A 17,116-nucleotide genomic window follows, 5' to 3' on the forward strand; every position below is an offset into this window, starting at 1 on the left:
ACGGAGCTACAATTTTCACCATCGTGTTCGACATGAACAGGGAAATCAATTACTGGGTACTTTTCCTTTTACTCACCATTCTTCATTGCATACAAAGGCGAAATCCGTGAAGAAAAATCAATCGCGTACAATTGCTTTGACATGATGTAAACAAACGCTCATAACTTACGTATCTTTTGGTCTACTGCAACAAAACAAAGATTTTCCAACTCCTCTTGAGCAGGCGAATACGTTGATATCCAGATCTTTATTGTTAGTCCCTTCCTTCACTAAAAAACAGGAGTTAAAAAAATTTACAGAATTTTTTCAATAATACGCAAGTATTTCACCCAATGTATTCAATGCTTTATACTGTAAATTTAGGCTTGTGCAATTATGTCTCTTTTTCGCAGATCCGGTCACATATGTGCTTAATACAAACAACCCAACTCTATGGTACACAAGTTTTTATCAAGCCAGTACGCAAAGAAGGATGACTCAAACAAGCTGATCTATGGTGAATATTTTAAGCCAAATTGTAACGTAGACTAATCCAAACAGAAGTTATGGTTGTGAATGTAAGTGCCTGTAGTTTATTTTTAGTATAGTTACTGTACAAATCGACTATCTTACTCTTCCTACAGTCTAGTGCTATAATTTCAAAACTACACATCACAGAAGGCTGAAACTTTGGTGATCCATTTCTTGAACGCTGCAGATAATGCTGAGTGAATAAAAAAAATTAATTGTGCGAACAGTCAGGTTTTTGCTGAGATGGTCACAAATATATATATATATATTTTTTTTAATTCTGTAGCAACTTGTTGAACATGCTTTGAGTTGATCTCAAAGCTTGTTTGGGTTTAGTTTTATCTAATCAATACAGCCTCATCGTCGTCAGGGAAAATTGAAGCTGATAATTGGGTGCTGTTTCTATGTATATAGGCCATGCCCAAACTTTTGTGGTCACTACTATACAGTATTATCGTACCGTATGATACCTGATGAATCCTATGGGATTGTAGTTCATAAAGGTTGTAGAAGGTCACCACCCCCCTATTCAAATGGAAAAAGAATCCACCTCAATCCAAAGCTCACATATGCTCTAATTAATGTTCAATTCTCATCATACAGTACTATGGTACTGTATAGTAGGAACCACAAAGGAGTAGGCGTGGCCCACAAAATAAGATCACCTAAAAAACAAGCCTCAATTTTCCCTGATGACAATGAGGCAGTATTGGTTAGGTAAAACTACAGTAGGCCCAAAAAAGTTTTCAGATCGACCCAAAACGCTTTCAACAAGTTGCTACAGAATTTTTACAAAATTTAGCAGAAGTTTTCTACTGACTGAGTAAGTGACTGACTGAGTAAGTGACTGACTGACTGATGCTTCAGACAAGCGTAACTCGATAATGGCTAAGGATATGGGCTTGATTTTTTCACTGTTGAACGTCACTTCACCCAAGAGGTGCCTTTTGGCATACCGCAGTATGCACAATGCATTCTTCATGGACTTACCAGTGTCCTCCTTTGTGCCCCATTCATCTTTGCTGACAGCAACAAGTGTCGATTTGGCAGTAGTACATGATGGCTTTCCTTCGTAACGAAAATGGTGCAAATTAATATAGCTGGGGGAGTCTATTATGCTCCAAAATTTTCCTATTATGCTTTTTGGCATTTCCTCAATTCTCTGCCTATTTTGCGAGTTTTTATGCTTTTCAGAAATGCATCATACTTTTATTTTGTGTGTTTTCTTTGTGTAGAGAAGTTCTTCATATGATAGAAAGTAAGTGGAAAAGTGTCACTTCAACTGCATGCAACATACAAATAATAGCAATAGCTTGAAATTGGGATGTGATCCAGAATTAGTAGACATATTAGAGCAAGGGGTCCGGGGGGTATATCTGTAGTCCCTCAGAAGCTATAGATATTGTCTAGTGTCTTTGCAGTTTGTATGCAAAATTATGTATAAAAATATTATGCATGGTTTCTGATTGATCTTCTGATTGTCATAGCAATTGGTGTTCAAAAGCAGCAATTACTATGTGTGCAGCATGTCAAGAACATAATATTAGCCTCCTAAGGACAATGGTTCTTATTCTCTCTGTTGTATATGGTGACTGTTTTATTAGAGTGTTTGACTGTTCTGTTAGAGAATCTCGATCATTTGGAAATATTTTCCTGTTTGATATTAACCCCAGTCTCATTGCAGACCTGCACAGACTTTGCTATTTTCAATGTCCAGACATTCACTAGCTATACTGGCTCAACACTAACTTTATAATTACCACCAGAGTTTCTATTGTTTTGTCTACCAATCGAGCTTCCAAAAATCATAATCATCATATCACATTTTATTTAAAATCAGATGATGACACATGTTATATAATATCAAATTCAATGACTGAAGCTCAACTAAACTGCTTGGTCATGTCTTGGTACTAGTTGGCACATGATTGCACGTGTCCTATAAACCTCAAACCCACAATGAAAAGCACCCATTTCATTGAGTGTAAACTTGTAGTAAGACTGCAGTGTATTTTTCTACTCGTTGCCAGGAATCATTTCACCATCCAAAACAGGTTAGCCCTTGACTTAGAGACTGTTATAGCAGAAGTTATACTTATGGTGGTGGAAATTTGCTCAGTATGCTCTGAATTATGTTCTATTATGCCAGCATTATGCTTTATGCTTTTCATCCCCTATTATGCCAAGAGTTATGCTGACATAACTGACGAAAGCCTAGCTGGGGTGCATGCCACCATTTCTTTCTTTCAGTATGCATGGATTTCAGAGGTGCTTTTCGAACAAATCTTGATTCAAAATGCTGTGTAACAGGTTGAACATACACCACTGTAGCTGACAACGAAGCTTAATGGATACTTCTCTTTTCAGACGATAATTAATACACAGTAGCTGGGCCATGGAGCCATTTAAGATGCGGTATGTGTGGGTTCAATAATAATTAGATGCGCGCCATGGCACCCTGTTGTTCCTGTAATGGTAAAAACGCTGTTTGTAAGAGATGTGTCTGTGTTCGGGCTGGCAGGCCTTGTACCTCATGTTTGCCAATGAAGATTCATCGTTGTGGAAACACATTGGCCAGTCGTTCGGAGAATTCGGTGGTCTCTAACGAGGTGGGCTCTATTAGGAATTCTGCGTTAGGGGATCATGGACTTGATATGACTGCAAGGAGCCCTTCTACTGATACTGTATTGCAGCATTCGGACACTGCTAGGTTTGACTCTGTTGTGAATGATGTACATGTAGCTAGTAGTGAGTGTTGTAGTGTTGGTGGTGATTATTCTTTACCTCCACACATCAATGGATTATTTCTTAAGGCATATGGTGCCCCTCTAGTATCTTCTGATGGAAGTAATCGGAGCTCTATGTGGTGTGAGCGTTGGTCTATTATTGTTCATCATAAGGGCTCACTTTACTCCTTGCCCAGAGGTAGTATTGGCAAACGTTATATTGATCAGCTGACTGATGAATTAATTTATTTGTGTAATGGAGAATATCCTTCTGAACGTGTTTTGGTGTATAGTGCTGTTATGTTACAAAGGGACCGCTCTGTATACAAGGGTTGTGACATCCGAAGATTATTGGAAAATAGACTTGCTCTTTGGCAGGGTGGTCAATTTGATGTGTTGCTCCAGGAGGCCCAACGTTGTGATGGGACTTTAAGTAAGTCATTTAAGCGCTCCAGTAATTCCTCTGAGGATCATTTAGTAAAAGTGTTTACAAAACTAATGTTACAGGGCAATGTTCGTGCTGCCATACGTTGGATTACTGAATGAACTGGAGGTGGTTTGTTGAATCCTACCCAATCTGTTGTTGATGCCTTAAAGTCAAAGCATCCTGAGCCTCAGGTTCCGCCTGATTCTGCCCTTCCCCATTGTGAAACCTTTCCATTCATGGAAGATGTTGAGATAACTGCTGCTCATGTACAATTTGTTGCTGGTCGTCTCCAGGGAGGTGCTGGTCCTGGGGGCTGTCAGTCTGCTCATTGGAGGGATGCCCTTCTTAGACATGGTTCTGCCAGTGCACGTTTGAGGGAGACTGTAGCTTCCTTATGTTGGCTTTTGTGTAACTCTGTGGTTCCATGGGATAATATTCGTGCATTACTAGCTAGTCGACTTATAGCACTAGACAAATGCCCAGGTGTACGTCCGATTGGAGTGGGGGAGACCCTTAGGCGTGTTGTGGGTAAGGTCATATGTTTAATTACACGTTTAGATGCATCTTTGGCTTGTGGATCACAACAACTGTGTGCTGGCCTCCCTGGAGGAATTGAGGGTGCAATCCATGCGATGACTGAACTCTTTGATGTCAACCAGAATTTGACCACTGGCTAGGGGGTATTAATGATTGATGCTTCCAACGCATTTAATTCTTTGAACCGATTGCCATGCTTCTCAATGTTCGTAATCTTTGGCCTCGTTGTGCTCGTTTTGTGTTTAACACTTATCGTGGCTGGTCTGTGTTGGTTTTGCGTGGACAACAGAAGTTTCTCTTCAGTAAAGAAGGAGTTACCCAAAGTGATCCCTTATCTATGTTTGTATATGCTGTGGGAATCCTTCCTTTGATTCAATCTGTGCAGTCTCCCCAGAGGTGGACTCAGGTATGGTATGCGGATGATGCCTCGGCTGGTGGTTTGTTGGAGGAGTTACGAGATTGGTTTAAGTTATTATGTTCCAGGGGGCCTGAGTTTGGTTATACCCCTCAGCCATCTTAATGTTGTGCAGTGGTTGCAGTTCCCTCTTTGTCTCTTGCTAATGAAGCTTTTGGTGAACTTGGCGTTCGAGTGACCACTGGCCACAGATTTTTGGGTGGATTTCTTGGCAGGTCCATTGAAATCCAGGACTATGTTCTCCAGAAGGTTCGTCATTGGTGTGCTCACATTAGAGTCCTGGCTGCTGTATCTTTTTCTCAGCCTCAGGCTTCTTTTATCGCTTTGACACGATCTCTACAATCTGAATGGATGTTTCCTATGAGAGTAATTCCTAACTGTAGTCCTATTTTGGCTGAGCTTGAACACTGTCTCTTTTCCTGTTTTTTACCAGCATTATTTGGAGTTGAAGTATCTGTTGCTGAAAGGCAGTTATTTACTCTGCCGGTCCATATGGGTGGACTTGGTCTTTCTAATCCGGTAGCTGTTTCCAATCATTATTTCGAGTCATCTGTAAGTTCATCCGCTCTTCTTCGTGAGTCTATACTGGGTGCTGTCACTTTTGAATTAGGGGCTTATTTTGATTCAGTTCAGTCCTCAAAGTCTATGTTTGGTAAATTAAAGTCAGACTATTTTTCTGGAGTTTTTAACAGTCTGATTGGGAACTTTGCTGCAGCACAATAGCGTGCTATCTTGAGGGTTAGAGAATGTGCCTCTTCTTGGTTGTCAGTTCTTCCTTTACGGAGTCATCATTTTGATTTGTCTGCAAAGGAATTTAGGGATGCACTTGCTTTGCGTTATAGAAAGCTGTTGTTAAATTTACCACCAGTTTGTGATGGTTGTGGCTCTCTTTTTAGTGTGGAACATGCCTTAGATTGTCATGTAGGTGGCTTGGTTTGTCAGAGACATAATGAGGTGCGTGATGCAATTTGTGATCTAGCTTCATTGGCTTGGGGACAGGTTCAGAAGGAGCCTGTGGTTTGCGAAGAAAAGATGGATGATCCATCTTCTGAGACCATGATTGCTGATGTAAGAATTCGTGGTGTTTGGCAGTCTCAAGTTAATGCTTTGTTTGATGTTCGGGTTGTTGACACAGATGCTCCTTCATATCAATCTCGTTCACCTCAGGCTGTCCTTCGTACTGCTGAAGTTGAGAAAAGGAGGAAGTATGGTGCTGCTTGTCTGGCGCGTCGTGCCAGTTTCACGCCTCTGTGCTTTTCTGTAGATGGTTTATTTGGCTCAAAGGCTGATTATTTTTTGCACAGGCTTGCAGACTCTCTATCAGTTAAATGGGAAAAGAATTATAGTGTTGTGATGGGATATGTGAGGGCACGATTATCATTTGCAATTATTCGAGCAGCCTTATTATGTGTGCGTGGATCACGAACGAAATGGAGATCACTAAGTTTGGCAGATGGAGCGGCTATTGATGAGTCATCTTATTGACAGTTGTGACAGATATATTTCTTTTTGCTTAATTGTCATATTTACTGTTGTTTCATTGTGTGTATGTTTTAATGTGTTTTATTTAATTTGTCATAATAATAATAATAATAATTATTATTATTATTATTATTATTAAAATATGTTAACAAACAAATACACAGAAGAATTTGGAATTTTCAGCTACAGTAAGGACAATAGCACATTGAAAAAAGTACTGAACAAGCTGGAGAAGTGCACTATATTAAATCACAGTAAAACAGTAAGAATCAATATATCCCTTGGAAATGCACAGTATGAGATATATATAACACTTCTTATTTTTTATTGCAATTTATAGGTTTTTGGAATTGAATTTGGTGAGTTTGCAATTGAATTAGTCCCATTTGCAATTGAATTCGTCAGTTTGCAATAGAATTCGTTACTTTCGCAGTTAAATTTGTCCGTAACAAGAATGGCAGCTGGAGATAACACGAAAACATGATGTAGCAGCTGCTCCAAGAACTTGTTCAAGTACAACAGTAGCAAACAACTCTTTATAAGGCAATTATTCTTTCTCTACAGCCTATTAGCACCATTCCAAACTCTACTACGCCATTCGTGATGGGTGTGGTCACTCATGAGCAAGCTAATTAATTTGTCGGACAGCTATCAATTTCGCATACTACCAGTTTCAATTAACTTCTAGTGTCTCAAGTGTGACTCTCCTGACATAAATAATTCATCTCTTAATAAACCGATGGTTTCTTGAAGCCGTTTTTTAAGACGAATTGTAATGCAAACACGATGAATTCTATTGCATAACCAATGAATTTAACTGCAAAACCGATGAATTCAATTGCAAAATCAACAAATTCAAATGCAAACGGGACGAATTCTATTGCAATACTGACAAATTCAATTGCAAACGAGACGAATTCAATTGCAAAGGCAACGAATTCAATTGTAAAAACCTGTAATATTGTGCACTACTCCAGCTTGCTTCAGTACTTTTATCAATGTGCTATGGTCCTTACTCTAGTTGAAAATTCCAAATTTTCTGTGTACTTGTAATTATATTTGCTGCTCTTTATCATTACTGGATTTGCTCACATGTAGGTTTGCACAATTATGCCACATAATTTTGAGAATAATTTACTTGCAAAAACACCAAGTATTATGCCAGCATATATAGGACTACTTTCAAGACTGTTGACTAAAATTTATAATATGCATGCCAAAATACAGCAAAACATGTACACAAATTTCATATCAAGAAACAATACAGGTTTTCACTTTTAAATTTGTCACCTTTGCAATTAATTTCATCCCATTTGCAATTTAATTCATTGCTTTTGCAGTAGGATTTAGATTTTCATCTTGGCAATTGAATTTGATGTGCTTGCAGTAAAATTGGTACCATTGCATTAATAATAGTCGCGTTTGTAGGAAATTTTGTTACAACTAATCATTGAGCACCTGGCTAACCAAGAACGTGATGAGAAGATGCAATGATTACTGACTAGAAGAACCTATAGTATTTTACCTACAGCACGATTGATAAAGATTCCTACTACTGTAGTTCACTATTGATGGACATTATACTGGCAGGTGTGCGACCGAATTTATTACATCTGAAAACAATAACAGTAATACCTTTAGAAACAGCTTATACAGACATAGTTATATGCCAACTAAAACTTAGTGAAAGAAATTCGCTTTTATCTTGGTCTGTAGATTGAAAAATTAGCAATGATGAAATTACCTGCAAATGCGATTAATTATAATGCTTAATTCTACTTGAAGCATGTTAAATTTAATTGCCAAGGTGACAAATTCAATTACAACAGTACAAAGTCAGTTGCAAAGGTGACTAATTTAATAGCAAAAACAATTATTTTAAGTTTTAATTGTTGATTATTCACACTTCGCGGAAATAAGATCAAGATACTCTAATAGAGAAGTCACTCTAATACAACAGTCAGGAAATACTGATATACCGTATATGACCGTATTAAAGCTGGGCTCAATACATGCAGGGGCTCAAATATACGCCAGGTACAGCTAGGGTATTGTAATAATAAACGCTGGGGCTCATTTAAATGCTGGGGTGCTAATGAAATGCACTGAAATAAACGGCGGGGTACTAATCTGTTTGCATTTTATGACATGTGCTTCAACATGTGTCAGCTTCTAACTATTCTACAGTAATGTCTCATCACCAGTCTTATGATGTCTTGTTTAAGTTGAAAGCGATTGAAACTGCTGAGAAAAAGTCTAAAGAGGCAGCAGCCAGAGAGTTTCGAGTCGATGCCAAACGAGTGAGGGAATGGTGTCAGCAAAAAGAACAACTCTTAGCATTAAGAAAGGAAAATCTAAGAGAAGACGATTGAATGATTCTGGGAGTAAGGCTAGAGACCAAGAGATGGAAGAGGAATTGTTTGAGTGGATATGTGAATTGCGCAGCCGTCATGTCCGTGTGACTCGACACATGATCCATCATCAAGCAAAGGCTATATCTACAGATGCTCTTTTCAAGGCAAGTGTTGGCTGGTTATGAAGGTTTATAAATCGAAAGGGTCTATCCCTTCGAAGAAGGATGACACTGTGCCAAACAGTGTCTGTGGATTGTATTCCCCAGTTGGTGGATTACATAATTCATGTCCGTTCACTACAGTCACACCACAAGTACCAAGATGGCAATGTTTTTGCAATGGATGAAACAGCGTGTTGGATGGACATGCCATCAGAAACAACTGTAACGTTTACTGGTGCACACTCTGTTCCACTGAAAACCACTGGGCATGAGAAGGATCATTTTACAGTTATACTCACTGCCAAAGCTGATGGTACCGAGTTAAAGCCTTTTGTTGTTTTCAAGGGTAAAGGCACACGGCTGATGAAATCTCTTGAGAAAATTTCTGAATAGTTATTTGTTTTAGCAAAAATGGTTGGATGAATGATGCCCTAACTATTGAGTACCTCAATAGCCTCATTGGAGCATTTTCATTTCACTTCTCATGTGGGATGCTTATAAGTGTCATACTAGTGAAACTGTTTGAACGCACACAAGATCTCTTCGTCTACACACAGCTATAGTTCCTGGTGGGTGCACAAAGTTCATTCAAGCTGCAGATGTTGTATGGAATGCTTCTTTCAAAATGGCCATGAGAAGTCACTATGATGCCTGGCTTAGCCAACCAGATAATTATGAGTACACAAGAGGAGGAAATGTGAGACCACCTTCTCGTGTACTGTTATGTGATTGGGTGAAATACAGTTGACAGTCGGTATCTACTGACATTATCAAGAATTCTTTTAAGTCCTGTGCCATTACAACTCCTATTGATGGAAGTGAAGATAGTGAGATCCACTGTTTTCGGCCACAACAGCCATGTGCAGAAGGCTTGAGCCTCCTTCAACAAGAAACAGCAAAGCTAAGCCAAGCTCAGTCTGTAATTTCTGAGGACCCATTTGGAAATGACGAAGATGAAGAGGAGACATATGCTAATGAAGTGATTATAGACAGTGACATGGACAGTGCTAGTGAGGAGGATTCAGAGCAGAATAGTGGTGATGAATCCAATTCCAGTGATGAATCACATGACGACGAGTAACGAAGGGTATAGAACATACTCAACTAATTATTATCATTATTACTGATACAGTGTATTTATACTATAATAACATACTTGTAATATGGTACAAATTGCTTACTACGTATTACACTAATTATCTGATTGGTTTTTACATTTTGCGAGCAGGTTAGACAGTTTCTTAATGTTTGTAGCAGAACTGCAGAATGTGTAAACACAAGGTACTACCAGGCCTATTCCTTTCTTTCCATGACCAGTGATTCTACAAGAGATGCTGCTGTGTCCTAAGAAATAATAGAAAACTCTTGATATTTCCCTTGGTACGTGTCCGACTATGACTTCTCTTCTGGTGATGGCTACAGCGTATTCATCAAGGTCATTGTCATCTTCCCGCCCAACTTCCAACGCTTCACTCAATAGAGGAGTCCAAATAGTTTTATATACATGGTGGCCTTGAACCATGCTATTGATTTCGTAGGTACTGGTACTGGCACCCGCCATTCTTGTTCAATGAGTGGCTCCACGTGATAGTAAGAAATAAACGCCAGGGTCCAAATTAATGCCGGTCTTATTTAAACGCCGGGTCTAAAATGATCTATAGGAAATAAATGCCCGAGCTTCTATACGGTCATATACGGTACTCTAGAAAACAATCAACTCTAGGCATAATCTTTTTGAAAGAATAATTAATTTTGAGTATAACAAGCTGCAAAAGCACAAGCTGCTCAATTGGGAGCATACAGATAAACATGTGTAGATAGATACGTGTACATACACACACATCGCATTTTAATAAAAAATAATTTCAGGTGTGTGTCTAGTGCCTGGTTTAAAAATCAATGGACTTTATGATTGACAGTAAAAAATCCACCTTACCTCTAGCTTTTTTACATGAATTAATTTCTTCTAAAGTTACTTCTTCTTTTTTATCCATTCTATATGCAACATCGGGATAGTCTGTAGCAATATACACACAATTAACATACAGTAAGCTATCAAAGGAAACAAACATGTATCTAATGGGTTTGATATTTAGATGCATGATCACAAAAATACTTGAATCATCTACTGGTTTAAGTATAGATACAAGGTTCAAATAGCTACCCAAAAGTTCACATGATTTTACTGACATAACACTAAATTTCTGGGAGACTCCAATGTGCATGTTAAACCATTATGTCTCTACATACAGTGCAATAGTACTGTATATTAAATTTTTGGCCAAATATGTGACCAAATTTTGGAAAACTGTCGACATACACATAATAGTACTTTTGTAATAAAACGCATTTTAAAACTATGGGTAAAAAGCGCAAGCTCCAGAAAAAAAATTATGCAAGTTTTTAATGAGTCAATGGTGGGCAAATTGAGCCGCCAATGGACAAATCCTGAGAATCATTGTGTTTGCCTGTTCATAGGGAGTACAAAAATCTTTGTTTCACCTCCATACACGAAAGGATTTCAAAGTTACAGACATTTGTTTACGTTGCAGTGATGACAGAATTTACCGACAATCGTTTTTCAGTGAATTTGCCTTCCTTCTCGAATACAGAAGCATGCCTGGGGTAAAACCTATATCTTGATGGATGCACAAATTCATAGCGAACACAATGAGCCAAGATTCAATTCAGTAAGTTATGATGGTTTATGTAAGCACCTGTAGATTCATTTCTTGATAGTTTCTGTACATATCAATTTATTTGCTCGTCTGGCTATCTAGTACTATATTTCCTATGCTGGTTAACTTATGAAGTTGAAACCTAGCTAATCCATCCCTCCACCCCTGTAGAAAACAAAGAACAAATAAAATACATTTTGAAAATTGTGCAGATATCGACGGCTTTCTAAAATTAGGTCACATATATATCACCCCAAACCAGCCTCACAATACCTTCATGGAATTTTTGTATGCATAATCAAGCTAAAAGGTGTCTTCAAAGCAGGCAAAAATGCTTCCAATAGGTTACTATGGAATGATATATTTTAGCAGAATTTTCTAAAAACTAACTGCCTGCATGCCTGCCTGTAGCCTTGGTAAACTATAACTTGGTAAGGACTAATGCTATGGTCTCGATACTTTTCTGCAGAATGTCACTTCATCCCAACAAGTGTCTTTTGGCATACCTTAGTCCATACAAACTAAATACACACATACATACATACCTTTGTCTTCTTTGCGACCCAGTTTTATTCATTGAAAGTGATTGCAGAGACACTTCCCATACTGTTCTTCTTGTGTAACGGGCAGAACATAACTGCAGATACTTGCTGGGCCAACGGACAAGGGTTGATTTCTAGAAGTCATGTGCCTGAACCCATAAGGCCAGAAATCCATCAGTGATAACTACCTACACTGTAGTAATGGGTTGATACATATGTAGCTAATTTGTCTCATTACCATTTTTGACCATCTCAGAAAATAATTCTAGTTTGCATAACTTCCGTAATAGTCACTTCACCTTTTCAGTAGAGATTTTTGGAGCACATGTTCAGATGCAAGATTAGAAATGCCTGCCAACATTATTAATTTTCTTTTGAAGTGGTTTGTACAATGTAAGTCATTGCCTAAACCCATGAGGCCACAAATTTATGAGTAAAATTGGGCATTAATCGGATGGCTGCAGGTTCAAGGCTGCCCAGATTCAGTCATTGATTTTTACTCCTTTCTCCACCTTTTCAAACATACTTTCTGTAACAACTTTAAACAGGCTGTAGGACCAGGTGTCTTACAGACTTTCAGCACTTGTGCTGTAAAGCCTTAATAAATAATTAAATACAAAATATAAAAACCAACAGCAGTATGTTGATACATTGCTAATTTATCTTGTAATTTTGTGATTGTAACAGCAAAAACCTGAAACCTGTCTAGTTTGCACAACTTCTGAATAGTTCTTAGCATAATAGTTCTGCTAGGTTGCAAGTAGTCATGTAGAGAGTTCAGCTACATTTAAAGTTACCTTGTATAAAGTTAAGTTACAAGCCATATCATAAATAGTTCAGCTACATTAGAAGTCACTCTGTAGAGAGTTTAATTAAGTTAAAAATCACCCTGTAGAGAGTTTAGCTACATGTAGAGAGTTCAGCAACAGTGAGTCACCCGGTAGAGAGAGAGAGAGTGCAGCTACAAACAAGTTGAGCTCAGCTGCACAAAATCCCCCTGTAGAAGGTTCAGTTACTGTATGTTACCTACCATAACTACTGCCTGTAAGGTTACCTGCTATAATTTTTATGCATTTATACACTCTTAAATTTGTTCCAAAACTGAAATAAAATGGCATATATACATATCTCACTCCCACCCTCCCCACACACACACTCCTTCACTGTACACACATTATAACCTTTTAAATCCTTTTCTATCTCATTTGCCATTTTCACTAATTGGAGGCCTGGTGATCTCAATACTTCTATTACTGTGCACCATGTGGCATTTGGGTAGATAGTTAACCACACATGAAACATCTCAAGACAACACTTTTGAAAGTTGTTATGAGTTGATTGTATATCTGACAATTTATCTCTGTCTGACTCAGCCAACAATTCATTACCTAATTCATACCACTTCATGGCTACTCTAGGTATCACAATTTCCTCTAAGTGTTTTGGAATTGGTTTTGATTGACCTACATGTTCAAGAATACAGATAACAAGTCAAACAAAATACAATTACAGTATGTAGATTTCTTGTGAACATACATTTTAAAGACCATTTATAATCAGTCTTGATCTTCACCGCTAACTCTTTGACATGCTGAAAGTTGCTCTCTTCCATTACACCAAGTAGTTTATCAAATGGCAAATGGTCTTCATCGATTTTCTGCTTTATCACATAATCAAGAAAGTATGATGCTCGTTCCTTAGATGTGCCCAGTGTAGCCAGTGAATCAATGATGCCACCAGCAAGCAAATTTCTCTTTCTCAATTTTGAGGTAAAATTATCATCTTTCATTGGCAAAGTTGACACCAAAGCTTGATAGTACCGTTCAAATACTTCAGATACTTTAGCCATCAGAATGCTGCAGAATAAAAACTACATTATATTCCTGCATGACGATATATAACATTACAATACTTTTGCTCTAAAAGCACACAAAATGTGACTATATAGATCTGCAAGAACAAAACATACTGTAGCTACACGATAAGCTAACAGAAATTTCAGCACTATAATTATGTGACCTAATTTCAGAAAACCATTGATAATATGTACAACAGTACTTTTGTAGTAAAATGCATTCAAAAACAATGGAGAAAAAATGCAAGCTTCAGAAAAATATAACGCAAGTTTTTATCGCCTTGCTGGTTGGTGAATTGACACTCCAGTGGATAAAACCTCGGAATCATTGTGTTCCCTTATTGATAGGGAGTTCAAAAATTCTTGTTTCATCTTCATACACAGGTGGGTTTCTGAATTACAGACATTTGTTTACGTTCAGGTGACAAAAGAATTACAACAATTTTTCTTCAATGATTTTGCCTTCCTTCCGGATCACAGTAGAATATCTTTGGCAAAAACTATACCTTGATAGATGCACAAATTCATGGCAAATACAATGAGAAAAGATTCAACTCCGCATGTCATAGTATCAGTAAGTTATGATGGTTTATGTAAGCGGCTGTAGATTATTTTCTCCATGTCTTCTGTACTTATTGATTTATTTGCTCGTCTGGGTGTCTACTGCTGTATTTCCCACACAACTTATCTTATGAAGCTGAAACTTAACCAATCCATTCCACAGTCCCTGTAAACAACAAAGAACCAATAAAAGGAATTTTGATAAATGTGTGTATATCGACAGTTTCTAAAATTAGGTCACATAAACAATGAACCACCAGCTCCTTACTAAACAGTCACATGTAACTGACAAAATACAGCTTTAAACTGAGATGCATTATCACCTTCTTTTTAAGTAGTCAAAAGCACTGCTGGGTTAGCTATTAAAATGACTTGGACAAAGACAAAAACTGAGTAAAAGGTTGATTGTGAACTGCATATCCAATATGTGGTAAACCAATGCCTTATATTACTTGCCTTTTGGAAGCACTGACATGAAACATAGATTTCATAAACTCTACTTGTTTTGATGAAAAGATGACTCTAAGATTTTTGCTATTAGTATTTTCCTTGATCATAAAACTGGTGCCCGAATAATTTAGAATAATTATATTTATAATGTGTTAGAGAGAGTATTCAAATTCACTATACCCAATGAAAAATGAGCCCATAAAGTAGCCCGCATACCTCTGTGTCCTCTCGTATATCTGACTGCTGTTGATTGCCCAGATTTAATACCTTCTTTAGTTTGGTTGTGTGGTCCGCATTAAATCCCTATGGCTAAAGCCCCATCTAGAGGGGTCACTTTCAGTATCAGTTTTGAGAATGGCGACCATTATGAAATCTCAAATTAAGACATCCCTTTTGAAGTTGATATCTATGGCTTTTCTAGTTGGCTGTGTCTTTCTAAGTTCCATAGCAAGTTGTGCCATACTTTTCTCGAGTACACTGTTCTTTCACACTGGTAGCTTCAACGTATATGTGCATGCCCACTGTACTTGTAATTAGTCACCAACCAACACAAATCATCAAATCATTTGAACAATGCCATAGGACTTTTCGGGCTCATTTTTCACAGGGTATAGCGTAGTTCGACACTCTCTATACACCACTATAAACTCTTGTTTTAATGTTTCACTTATTCAACGATTATGCTCTAGGATTCTGTAAACCTTGCACATCCGATCAGAAAATTATAACATTGCAAATATCTATACCATACTAATGTTTGTATGTTATTAATGAGTAGTCCTTACAAGTATGTTTACATCTATTACATTTGCATATAAGTAAGAGACTATACTGATTTTCAGCCTTGGCATCCTCAAACTACATTTGCACACGATGCTGCTTCCTATACTAGAAGGTGTACTAGCCTCAAAGAGTGATTTCTGATCTGGCTATATTGCAAACAATAGTACAGGTGGTTGGCCTATAGGCAAAGATTTTCTGTGCTGCATTTTAATACTTATTATCAGTGCACAGAGCCCAATAGTTTCATCCCGAGATCACTAAGCCTAATTATGGTGTATTGATGCAAACAAAAAGGTGTTGTATATAAACGCTGATACAAGTTAGAATGATTGCAAGGGAGATTATAAACAGTGGAATGGACTACTAGATGGTGAAAAGATTTTTTTAAATCCAATACTGTTTTTACAGCCCCATAACTAAGCAGGTGAATAGGTATTTAGCTCTTTTTAGCATACTTCTACTCATCAAACTTGATACAGTTTACCACAATAATCCAGGCATTATCCATCTCTAGCAACACTGGAGTCACCACTATTGAGCTACAACTGCTGGTAATGCTCTTCCTTACAAGTCATGAAACTAGTGTGCGCATTATTAATTAAAAGACACTTATGATACATGTGTATTAGCAGTGATATAGCGTGACAGAGGCTATTAATATAATGTAGATATTTTCCTTTGTTACTTTAGCACTAGTAGTATTACAGCTGTATAGGTGAGCCAGTATTTATCCTTAGCAGGTAGCTAGGTGGCACCACCAGGCGAGGTGATGGGGCTATGCAAATAAACTAGCTCATCACTACAGCACTAACGCTAGTTAGTGTTAAGTGCTGAAGCAACAAGGGAAAACATCGACACTACAACAATGGCCTCTATCACACTTTATCACTGTGAGTACATGTTTATCATAAGTACATTCTAATTGATTAGTGCATACACTAGTGTCATTTGACTTGTAAGGAAGAGCAGTACCAGCAGTTGTAGCACAATAGTGGTGTATCCAGTGTTGCAAGAGATGGATAATGCCTGGATTACTGTTTAAAAGTTGTTTCCAGCACATTCTGCAAGTCCAGTCCACGAGTCCAGTCCATGGAATAAAGTAGGCCTTTCTTGGCCCCCACCTTTGATTTCACAACTTTTTTCACCCAGGCTTTTTTGAAGGTCGGACCTTTTTTTTACAACTTGGCTGTTTTTTTGAGTCGATTTCATTTTGTATTTTCAAAATCAAGGTTGTGATACTTCTTATCTACAGATCATAACTGCTACAGAAACAATGATGATCATACAAGTGATAGAGAAAATTACCTACTCATCCTGGACAGCTACCAACAAAGAAAGAAACCATCAGCAATATTGATGATGACAAAAACAAACAATTAAGAGTATCCTCAGACTCATGCTAGACATTATCTACTTGTTTAGGCATGTATGATGGCCATAATATAAAGTTGTATTATATGTATTTATTTCCACTATAGTGATTTAAATGAAAATGAAGCTATGCATTCATGGCAAACAGGATGGTGCAAGGTGCAACTCTGTACTTCATTGTGTTCACAAGTTACAGCCATTTTTGTAATTTTTCCCAATGCTGTTGTACAAATCAATTATTCTGTTGTTGCCACTTCGTAGGGC

The 17,116-nt window shown here is 37.7% G+C and overlaps 1 protein-coding gene across 2 annotated transcripts in view; it reads right to left on the reverse strand.

Moving 5' to 3' along the window:
- LOC136247314 (uncharacterized) overlaps positions 1 to 17,116 on the reverse strand; it is a 68,900-nt gene that overhangs the window by 36,084 nt on the left and 15,700 nt on the right. For both annotated transcript variants that reach the window (XM_066038936.1, XM_066038935.1), the window contains exons 2-4: positions 13,369 to 13,688; positions 13,014 to 13,295; positions 10,549 to 10,629 (exon numbers count right to left, since the gene is read on the reverse strand). In XM_066038936.1, the coding sequence (XP_065895008.1) occupies positions 10,549 to 10,629; positions 13,014 to 13,295; positions 13,369 to 13,681 (676 nt within the window). In that variant the 5' untranslated portion in view covers positions 13,682 to 13,688. The remainder of the gene's footprint in view (positions 1 to 10,548; positions 10,630 to 13,013; positions 13,296 to 13,368; positions 13,689 to 17,116) is intronic.

The sequence above is a fragment of the Dysidea avara genome, chromosome 2, assembly GCF_963678975.1.
Source record: "Dysidea avara chromosome 2, odDysAvar1.4, whole genome shotgun sequence".
NCBI classification, from domain to species: Eukaryota; Metazoa; Porifera; class Demospongiae; order Dictyoceratida; family Dysideidae; genus Dysidea; species Dysidea avara.